This window comes from Apium graveolens, chromosome 6 (assembly GCF_009905375.1).
Source record: "Apium graveolens cultivar Ventura chromosome 6, ASM990537v1, whole genome shotgun sequence".
In the NCBI taxonomy this organism is placed as follows: Eukaryota; Viridiplantae; Streptophyta; class Magnoliopsida; order Apiales; family Apiaceae; genus Apium; species Apium graveolens.
In genome coordinates, this window is record NC_133652.1 from 36,469,734 (window position 1) to 36,481,206 (window position 11,473).

The following is an 11,473-nucleotide window of genomic DNA, read 5'->3' on the forward strand; positions in this document are numbered from 1 at the left end:
GTTCAATTGACCCATCTTAATTATTAATTACCTATTTTTGAATTTCAAAATCAGCCTATCTATGGAAAATAATTTCAAAAAAAACAAATCATGCATGATTTGCTCATTCTGTTACATCACACTTTCACACTTCCTCCATACTCTCTCTTTCTCTCTCACTCTCTCTCTCTCTCTCCTCTCTCTCTCTCGCTCTCTCTCTCTCTCGCGAATTAGACGCTACAATGGATGACCATTGGATCTGAAAACTGAATCTTGGCGCTGAAACGTTATCATAATCATGGAATTTCAAGGTATTGCTTATCACCAGTTTCTAATTTGCTGTTTGATTATTATCTGTTATTTTGTCATGCGATTCACAGGATTATACCTTATGTACGTTAATCACTAATGGTAGGATCCAAACGTGTTCGTGGTCGTAATACTGAAAATATTTTGAATGCATCGCACACCTCAGGTAATCAAGATATAACATCTGATGAACATGTCTCATTGTTACACTTTTGTTTTGTATTTGGTAATGATTTTTCAGTTTTTGTCCAATCAGAAAAAAAACGTCGCATCCGTGGCCGGAATGTAGATTCCATTCTTACAGACATGACTAATTCTCAGAGTGCAGATAATTACCAGATGATTTCCTCCTGCAATGATTCATGTAAAGTCTCTTCATTTTACTGACGTAGTTTGAATCTAAAAGTTATTATGCAGACGTTAATAAGGCTATCTTTATTTCTTTGCTTCAGTTAAACCCGGATCTGATCCAATAAATATGCGTGGAAATGCATTTTCAGATAGTAGCAAGAAGAATCAGAATCCACTAATTTTGTCAGGTTAAGCCTCTCTCAGCCGATCAACTATTGAACATGGCCAAAGCCGGACATTCTAACAATTTTGATGTATAGTTAATGTTGTTTATTTGTGATTGTTACAGGTACCAAACCGCAGTCGTTCAATCAGTCTTTGAGTACTAATAATGCAGAATATCTTAGCCGTAATCCTCTAAAAACAATTAACGGTAACTTGAATTGCAGGACATCATGTATGTAGATAGGCCTGGTATTTTAAGTTAACTTTGTATTCCCCTTTCATGGATGCAGGTAATTCTGCAAAGCTGTCTCCTTTGACTGAATTATCAAAGAATATCGAATTTAGTCAGAATTTACAGTCTGCAGGTTCGGCCACTTTGAATGGTTTTTGTTTGCTTCTTAATGTAATACTAATGTTGTGTTTACACAATACCATGATCAACATTCAGTGGAATTAAAATAAGTTCTTCTCTATTCTTTGCTTTAGTTAAACCCGGATCTGATCCAATAAATATGCGTGGAAATGTATTTTCAGATAGTAGCAAGGAGACTCAGAATCCACTAATTTTTCAGGTTAAGCATACCTCTCAGCCGATCAACTATTGAACCTGGCCAAAGCCGGACATTCTAACAATTTTGATGTATAGTTAATGTTGTTTATTTGTGATTGTTACAGGTACCAAACCACAGCCGTTCAATCAGTCTTTGAGGACTAATAATGCAAAATATCTTAGCTGTAATCCTCTAAAAACAATTAACGGTAACTTGAATTACAGGACAGTCATGTATATAGATAGGCCTGGTATTTTAAGTTAACTTTGTATTCCCCTTTCATGGATGCATGTAATTCTGCAAGCCTGTCTCCTTTGACTGAATTATCAAAGAATATCGAATTTAGTCAGAATTCAGTCTGCAGGTTCGGCCACTTTGAATGGTTTTTGTTTGCTTCTTAATGTAATACTAATGTTGTGTTTACACAATACCATGATCAACATTCAGTGGAATTGAAAATAAGTTTTTCTCTATTCTTTGCTTTAGTTAAACCCGGATCTTATCCAATAATTTTGATTGGACATGCATTGTCAGATAGTCGCAAGGATAATCAGAGTCCAATAATTCCGTCAAGTATATCATCTCTCAGCCGATCAAGTATGAACATAGTCAAGGTCTGTCGTATACTGCGGTCCACTTTGACATGTTTTTGTTTGCTTCTTAATGTAATACTAATGTTGTGTTTATACAATACCATGTTCAGCATTCAGTGGAATTGAAAATAGGTATCTTAAACACACAGAGCTGCAAGATATTAACGTAGAACTATGTAAGCAACAAATCTCCGGAGATTTTCCATTGTGTTTGGAAGATTTAGGCAAACAGTCTTCTGCGCACTCTTGACACGACAAAGGCTGGTAAATTCCCAGAGTTTACATTTATAGCTACAATATTCTTAATTTTAATATACCTTTTGATTATGCAGTTTCAGTTGTCGGTAATTACCAATAGAGTGATAAGGATAGATTAGCCACCGGACAGATTTAATGTCAACTCTCCATGAAGTTCAGGTTGACATTAATTTCCAACCCAGTTTTGAGAAACTAGGTACTGACGGATATTGCCTCAATACTAAACCAAATGCAAAACCAAACCTGAAACAACCTGGTAAACAATAATAAGTGTGGTCAGTTATTTTTTTTACAAAAGAATCCTGTTTGATAATATAAATGTCTTTACTGAAATTGCAGGAAAAAAAACCAAATGAGGGTGCGTCGAAAGAACTGCAGTTTTAAGGAACACAAAATATTCCTGAGTACACTGACGGATGATCCAACTGTTAGCGAAAGCATTGTGCACAACTGCGTCACCTTCACATGCTTCTCAAACATCAGGCACATTTTACTTCACTTAGTGGAAAAATTTGTGTTTAATTTTATATTATTGGCTGAATTGGTTATGTTCTTCTCCAGGTAAAAGAAAAAATAGGCTGTGCGGAAAGAGTCCGCATGACAGAGAATTACTCGATAATTCTCCATACACCCGACCTGGAAACACTTCACGTTCATACTGTTCTCAAATATCAGGTCAAAACATAACCAACGTTATTTTTTATTACAGTTGTCCATGGTTGTCTTATTGCTATATTGATAAATACAATTTTCAAATTGTTAAATTCATCGCACAATTTGATAAATTTGGTTCAACCATGTAGGTGTACAGATAAATGGAGAAACATGCGCAACTCCTGATACTCCATGCGTTCAGAAATTACGACCCATGGGATTTGAAGGTGCGTTTCAAAATCAAAATTGTATATTAGAGATGCTTACTATTTATGCAAATAAAGATAGTAGTAGTTACTTTAGGTTTCCAGCAGTGATATCGCTGTAAAATAACAATCCAAAAAACTTGTGGTAAAATTAGTCCAGGTTCTTCAACATATGATACATCTTCCGTAAAAGTTATTATGAGCAAGGAGAAAGTTCAGGTTCTAAGAACTTATTAGGAGAATTTAACAATGTTGAAGATTGTGACAGCAGCGATAGTGATTGTATATCTACCAGTATGAACTTAAATTCAGTTTCATTCTTAATTACTCTGATGTTCCACAGTCATAATAATTTCAAATTTGTAGGTGATTGTGACGATGTTGATGTACATGATTTTGACAATACTGTTACTAAGTGGAGTGAGTACCTCGATGTCGGTGATCCTGATAGAATTGTTCAAAGTGTCAAGCCATCATGCGGAATCATGAAAGAAACAATAAAAAAACGACCAAAAAGCCTCCAATTTTCTCTCTTTGTTGTAAAAATGGTCAGATAATTCTTGAGAAAGAAAAGCAACCTCCCGAGCCTCTCACTTCACTCCTTACTGGTGGATCCCGTTTTAGGCATTTCAAAGAAAATATTAGAATGTACAACTATATGTTTGCCATATCTTCCACCGGAGGTCAAATTGATCATAGTATCAATCGTGGCGGTGCTCCTTACTGTTTCAAGGTAAAAGGTGTAAATTACCATAGTATGGAAGTTTTGTACCACTTGATGGTGAGATCCCCAAATTCTGTCAACTCTACATATATGACACTGAAGATGAAGTATATAACATAATAAATGCCGTTAAGGGAGGACGCGATGCCGTGGATGAAGAAATTGTTGAGTCATTGTTACAAATGTTGGATAAACATAATCGTTTGGTCAAAGGTTTTCGTATGGCACATGAAAGAATTAGTCAGAATCCAGTTGATGAATTTAGATTGGTTTCTAATATCTTCGTCTTCCGCATCTGGTCGACCTAACCATATTGGTCCATCGAATGAAGTTGTCGGGTTGATTGTCACTGACGAGTATGCTAAAGGATGCAGGGATACAATAATCCATTCGAGAACCAATGGATTGGAGAGAATTTTTGAAACTGATCCATGGTTTATGCAGCTTCAGTATCCTATTCTTTTTCCTCATGGAGACATCGGATATTACCGTCAAATCCCTTTAAACAGACCAAATCAAAAAAATCAGAAACAACGTCAGAATGCCGAAGATGAAGATCCGGATGAAAAGGGGAGAGAGTTCATCACGATGAAAGAATATTACAATTATAAAATCATGATACGGCCTTCAGAAGGTATGTTCAAAATCATGACCTAAATTTGAACACTTATATATGAATTAATTCTACCATTCTAATTTTCTCCGAAATTGTCTCATGTATATTCAGGTTTGACTCCACATCTGGGAGGTCGTTTATGGCAGCAATATGTTGTTGACGCATTTACAGTGATTGAGCAATACAGACTTGACTGGATCAGAGGTCACCAGACTATAATTCGTTCTGATATGTACCACAACATACGAGATGCACTAAACAAGGGTGACAGCAATCCTGAAAATGTCGGCAAGGTAACAATTTTACCAGCCTCCTTCACTGGCAGTAAAAGATACATGAACCAGTATTTCAAGGATGCAATGGCAATTTGTCGAATACTTGGACACCCATCATTGTTCCTTACGATGACCACTAACACAAAATGGCCTGAAATTCAGAGGATGTTAAAATTTCTACCTGGTGTTGATGTTGTTGATGCACCCGACGTCGTTGCAAGGGTATTTAAATGAAAGTTGACCAATTTCTTGATCAAATAAAAAATAAGAACTGCTTTGGATGTTGTATTGGAGGTATACTATTTTCAGGATTTCTTCCTCTATCAAATTGCTTATGATTTAAATTTAATATGACATGTATGTAAGGCTTTATTTAATTATTTTCATCAATTTCATATTACAGTAATGCATGTCATAGAGTTTTAAAAGCGTGGTTTTCCACATGCTCGCATGCTAATATGGTTGCATCCAAACGATCATCCCAAAACAATTGAACAAATAAATAAAATGGTTTCTGCAGAAATTCATGACCCAAGTATTGATCCAGTTGGTTACGAAGCTGTCAAGAATTACATGATCCACGGACCATGTGGCACTGACTGTGTCAATTCTCCGTGTATGGTTAAAGGCCGTTGTATTAAACATTTTCCTAAAAGGTAATTCTGAGATCTTTTACATTAAATTAATTTTCCAAAGACTACTGGAAGAATACAACATTTAATTTTTCACCTTTAGTAAAAAATTCCTTTTAGATTTATTTTAATTAAATTGAAACATCGTTCTTTCCTTTTTAACAGGTATAATTCTCACACATACTTTGATGACTGTGGCTTTCCCATCTATAAGAGGAGGAAAACTGGAATTACCGTAAAGAAAAAGGGAATTGACTTGGATAATCGTTATGTTGTCCCCTACAATCGAGATCTTCTAATAAGATTTCAATGTCACACAATTTTGGAGATATGTAACAGCTCCAGATCATTGAAATATCTGTTAAAATATTGTTTAAAAGGACATGATACCGCCACCATGTGTCTGAGGAAAAAAACAAACAACAAAAAAGGGTGCACAACCACAATCACTCCTGAGAAACGGCCGCTTGATGAAGTCAAGCAATACTTGGATGGAAGATATGTTTGTGCATCTGAAGCATCATGGAGGATATTTGGTTTTGACATCCATTCCCGGTGGCCTTCCGTTGAATGATTGCCAATACATCTACTGAATGACAAGCATGTGTCGTTTAAAGGCTCACAAAATCTACAGGAAGTTTTCGACAATGATGGAACAAAGAAAACCAAATTAGAAGCATGGCTTGATGCAAATAAAACATATGTAGAGGCCCCAAATTTAACCTATTCAGAATTTCCAAGCAAGTTTACATGGAATCCACAACCTGGTATCTGGAAACAGAGGAAAAGAGGTGATGTCATCGGTAGGCTTGCTGAAGTACATTCATCTAGCGGTGAACTATTATATCTCCGCATGCTCCTGCTCAGGATTAAAGGTGTTGTATGTTTTAATGATTTGAAGACAGTCAACAGCCATGTTTATAACTCCTTTCACGAAGCCTGTGTCGCGCTAGGTATCCTCCAGAATGACCAGCAATGGCACGAAGCTATAGGTGAAAATGCGCATACATCCATGCCTCCACAATTACATGCCATGTTTGTCAACATTTTAGTATACAGTCCAGTCTCTCATCCGCGTAGCCTTTGGGAAGCTCATTGGGGATGCATGTCAGATGATATTCTTCTTGTGAGGCGACATCTCACTGAGAATCCAAACCTTTGTCTATCAGATATTGAGATCCAGAATTACGCTCTTACAGGTATGAGTTGTTAATAATGCTTTGTACATATTACATGTTCCATGTTTGGATTAATGTTATCAAGTTTTATTAATTTTATTGCAGAGATAGAGAAATTGTTGAATGATATTGGTAAAAGCCTTAGAAACTTCCCAGATATGCCATATCCCGGATATGCTTTTTTTTCCAACTCTGAGAATAGACTAATTCTTGAGGAAACATCCTATGATATAGAAGAAATGAAGAAAATCCACACAAGAAATCATAGTCTTCTCAATGATGAACAGAAGATAGTCTATGATTCCATTCTTGACAATATCAACCAGAAAAAAGGTGGTGTTTTCTTTGTTTACGGAAGTAGAGGATGTGGAAAGACTTTCTTGTGGCAGACACTGTGTTGTCGATTACGATCAGAGCATAAGATTGTGCTTCCTGTTGCCTCATGTGGTATAGCTGCTGTGTTGCTTCCTGGTGGAAGAACCGCACACTCCCGCTTTCACATTCCACTCAAGCTTGATGAAAATTGTTCTGCCGGTTTAAGACACGGGACTGATATTTCTGAGCTACTTCAGTGAACTGATTTAATAATTTGGGATGAGGCTCCTATGCAACATCTTCATGATTTTGAATACGTTGATCGATCCTTGAGAGATATTATGTCTGCTATTGATAAAAGCAGAGTTAAAAAGCCATTTGGTGGTATAACCATTGTTTTTGGTGGAGATTTTAGGCAGATACTTCCTGTCATTCCAAAAGCGTCAAGGGCTGAAGTTGTCTGCTCTACCCTCAATAAATCCAAGCTTTGGGAATCCTGTGAAGTATTTTTATTGAAGCAAAACATGCGGCTTAATGCAGGAAATAGTTATTTGGATAACAAAACCATTACGGACTTTAGCAAGTGGCAGCTTGCTGTCGGTGATGGCAAAGAAACCAATATTTCTCCAAGTCCAGACACTGGTGAAATGTTAATAAAGATTCCTGATCAATATATCGTTCATACGTCTGGAGATCCAATCCAGAAGCTTTTTGAAGTGACGTACCCAGATTTTATACAAAATATCTCTTCACATGAATACCTCAGATCAAGGGCCATACTCACACCTACCAATATCGTGGTGGATGTGATTAATACAACGATACTTGAAAAAATTCCTGGCATGGTTTACACTTATCTGAGTCAGGATTCAATTGATGATGCAGGTGATGAAGATAATGATTTCAGATCCGCTTTTCCAGTTGAGTATCTAAACTCTATCAATATGCCTTGCATTCCTAAGCATGAGTTAAAATTGAAGGTAGGAGTTGTACTCATGCTTATGAGAAACTTAAACCAGATCATGGGATTATGCAATGGTACAAGAATGATTGTGAAATCCTGTAGGAAGAACATTATTGAATGTGAGATTTTGTGTGGCTCTCATGTTGGAACGAAATATCTAATACCTAGAATTGAGATGATTCCAAGTGACACGAACTGGCCGTTTGAATTTAAACGCGTTCAATTTCCGATTCAAATATGTTATGCCATGACGATTAACAAAAGTCAGGGACAATCACTTGATACGGTTGGGCTTTACCTTCCTAAAGCGGCTGTCTCGCACAAACACATTTATGTTGCTATATCCAGAGAGACACGACCTGAAGGCCTCCATATTCTCATCGATAGTTGTGATGGTATTAGCACATATATTACAAATAATGTAGTTTTTGAGGAAGTGTTTTACAATCTTCCAAGTGTAGATAATTGACATGACATATTAAGAACTTCCTGTAACATTTTTCTATATTTCCTTCTTAACTCTGGATTTATTGTGTTTGATATATCAATGGTGTAAGTTCAATATCCAAAATGTTACACTTTTTTTTACTGCATCCGTCTATGAACATAATATAAACAATAAATCTCCAATTATTTTGTCTATTAAAAATATGTATAATCTGTTTGATTAGGAAGATTTTCTTAATTGTTTATATATTGTACATATTTTATTAGGAATTGGATTTCAGTTTTCCCTTTTTCTGTTGGAAAAAACACAAATGATAAGGTTGGTTAGTTGTCATAATCACATCAAACACTTACCTTAAGAATTATCAGCAAATTAAACCGGAATATTACTCTAATTCTCAATTAAAGGAATAGATTTGCACTATCAATTTCGAGCTAAATTGTTGGCATCTCCCTAATGCCTTGCTGGTTAAATATATTTTCAACATTTTTACAGGAGTTTTGTCATTTGCTAAGCATCATCCTTTTTTTCTCTCAAGAGTTCAACCATTTTGTAAGATCTTCAATTCTTTAAGCGATTTATACAGTTCTTAGAATATTGAATGTATAAATATCTTACCTGCTGAGTTGTTATTAAATTTTTGAATGAACTTTTTTCTTGCTCTTCTTATAGTGATCTTTTTCAATGGAATCATTTGATCGTCTATCTAATCTCGACAAGACAGGCATTAACTTGAAAATTAAGGTCAGGGTTACCAGGATGTGGGCTAACATGACTTTAGAGACGAACTCATTGAAAGGCTACAATCTTATTCTCCTTGACGATGATGTATGTTTTAAATTTATTCATCTTTGCGTTGTTTGCTGTCAATTCTTTTTCCAGTATTATATATTTATGTCATTTAAATTATCTAAATGTAGGATAACCATGTTCATGCCTTTGCCTATCATAACATTTGGAATGGATTCAGCACGAAAATTGTGGAAGGCGGTGTCTATGTTTTTGACCAGTTTGTAGTTAAAGATCCTGTTGGAAACTTGAAGCCTGTGTAGTCAACCCTCTGCATCAGATTTATAGGCTCCACTACTTTGAGGACTGCTGATGATGATGGCATGATCCCTTCGCAAAAGTTTGAGTTTTTAGACCTGGGAGATTTGTTTGCAGAAGCAAATAAATGTCTTCCTCAATAGCAGCCTGAATTTACAATAGGTCCGGTAACGCACTCTTTTAACTCGATATTATCGTAATTAACTCATATGGAACAATTCTCCTACAATTATAAGACAGTCTACTTTAATATTGTGTAAATAAATTTTATGTTAAACAGATATTATTGGAGTTGTGGAGGAGTATGAAGGTTTGAACAAGCTTCATACTCGATACGGAGATAGGGACATTGTGAAGTTTAGAATATGCGATTCAAAGTAATGTGCATATGTATATTTGATCAGTAGTGTAATTATGCATATACACCGCATATTTCTAATAGATTATTAACATATATGATATCTAAACCTATTTTGTAGTAATGCCCACAAAGTTACTGTTTGGGGTGATCTTGCTGTGTCGTTCAACAACGAGATGGCTGGAAATCCCAAAAAACTGATCATTGCTATTATAACAAGTACAAAAGTGACTACATTTATGAGTAAGTACTTATGCAATCAAATCTATTACACAGTTATATTCTTGCTGATTAAACAATTAACTTTATTTCCATATACAGGTTATGTTCAGATTGGTACATTACCATCTATTCATCTATATATAAATCTAGCTGATGAATCTATGAATGATATGAGGCAGAGGTAACAAGTAAATATAGAGTTAAAATTAACTTATCGACGTTTTGCTCTATTTATTAATTTCTTCAATATGTTTAGGTTGCTTGAGGAAGGATATATAATGAAAAGAGACAAATTGTTCCAAGCTAAACAAATTGAACTGGTTCCCACATTATTTGAAAAAATTGTCACTCAAAGACCTTGATGAGAATCTGACATACGATCACCTCAAGGTATTGCATTTATATAATATTCAGAAATGGTATTTTTATATGGTTGCTTTTGTTGTTAAATATTACATTTTCATCGTACCCCATAAAAGAATTTGATGCACCTTTAAGATCATTAAGGTCGATGAGGAAACAAATTGGTGGTTTTATAGCTGTAACAAATGTCTCCACGAGGTTGAGCGCATTGGAACAGTATTCAAATGTACCCAATGTCCTCGAAACATTCCCGTGTCTCCGAAGAGGTAACCTAAATATTTCAATTTATTGGAAATATTTGTAGGCTTGATACTGTTAATTAAAGCCTTTAAAAAATAGCTAACTATTTTCTCAGGGTTCCGTATCATGGTCCTTGCCGAGGATGAGACATTTTCCTGTAATGTTGAGTTTCTAGAAGAGTTCTTGGAACAAGTGCTGCAAAGGTGATTCCTGATTACGATAAGGTAAATAACTGTTGAAATAAAACAGCTGCAGCGTCACCATGTTATACCACATATGCATTCTTATTTTCTACAACTGTGTTCAGGATTCCTCTAAATCCTTTCCAGAAGTGATTAAATCATTAGTCGGAAGACTAATTTCAGTTGAGCTCGGTCTGACAAAATCAAACGTTGTTGAGGATAATAACATCTTTTATGCTGATGATTTATATGAACCAATGATGAACACTCCAACTCCTTCTGAATCTCTGATTATGTCCGAAGATTATTCCATCAACATGGGTTTTGAAGTGAGATTATAATGCGGTTATGTTATATTTGAGTTCTCTTTAGTATTCCATGCTGAATACTAATATTTGCAGACTTTTTTATTAAAACGTCTTTGCATGTATAGTACTCTGAAGGTGATGACGCTAATGGTACTCCAGGCTCTGCTAAATCTGGTGCCAAAAAAATTAAGAAGGTATTGACAATAACTAGCATCCTATGTTAGACATCCTATTTACTTATATACCAAAGTGCTTTTCGCTGACTAGGAATTGTCCTTATTCATCACTCTAACATAGGATACTTATGTCACTTTTGCTTGCAGGAAGGTTGATAGCATGCTTCAACTTCGAGTATTTTCCAGAGCTTTCATCTTGCTTATGGCTGAATGATTTTTTACAGTTATTGTCCACGTGACATTATTTGTAATTTCAATTGCATAACAATGTTTTTACCCTGTTTTTAACATTTGTTATCTATGTATTTGATTTTTAATCCTTCATAACTATGATCAGCGTCATCACACATAAATAAAAG

The 11,473-nt window shown here is 35.4% G+C and overlaps 2 protein-coding genes across 2 annotated transcripts; both read left to right on the top strand.

Moving 5' to 3' along the window:
* Positions 1–5,188: 5,188 nt before the first annotated feature.
* On the top strand, positions 5,189–7,066 carry LOC141664901 (uncharacterized). Its single transcript, XM_074470860.1, has 4 exons — positions 5,189–5,337; positions 5,479–5,849; positions 5,931–6,512; positions 6,597–7,066. The coding sequence occupies exons 1-4, from the start codon at positions 5,189–5,191 to the stop codon at positions 7,064–7,066; spliced, it is 1,572 nt and encodes a 523-aa protein (XP_074326961.1).
* Positions 7,067–7,147: 81 nt separating this feature from the next.
* Positions 7,148–8,239, top strand: LOC141664902 (uncharacterized). The gene has a single exon (XM_074470861.1). It carries the CDS (start codon positions 7,148–7,150, stop codon positions 8,237–8,239), a length of 1,092 nt encoding a protein of 363 aa, XP_074326962.1.
* Positions 8,240–11,473: the final 3,234 nt, after the last annotated feature.

Bases quoted from the DNA above. Each gene is read 5' to 3' on its own strand.
- LOC141664902 (XM_074470861.1), top strand. From the start codon at position 7,148: ATGTCTGCTATTGATAAAAGCAGAGTTAAAAAGCCATTTGGTGGTATA.
- LOC141664901 (XM_074470860.1), top strand. From the start codon at position 5,189: ATGGTTTCTGCAGAAATTCATGACCCAAGTATTGATCCAGTTGGTTAC. The intron at 5,338-5,478 runs GTAATTCTGAGA...CCTTTTTAACAG, and splicing joins ATTAAACATTTTCCTAAAAG to GTATAATTCTCACACATACT. The intron at 5,850-5,930 runs GTTTTGACATCC...TGTCGTTTAAAG, and splicing joins AGCATCATGGAGGATATTTG to GCTCACAAAATCTACAGGAA.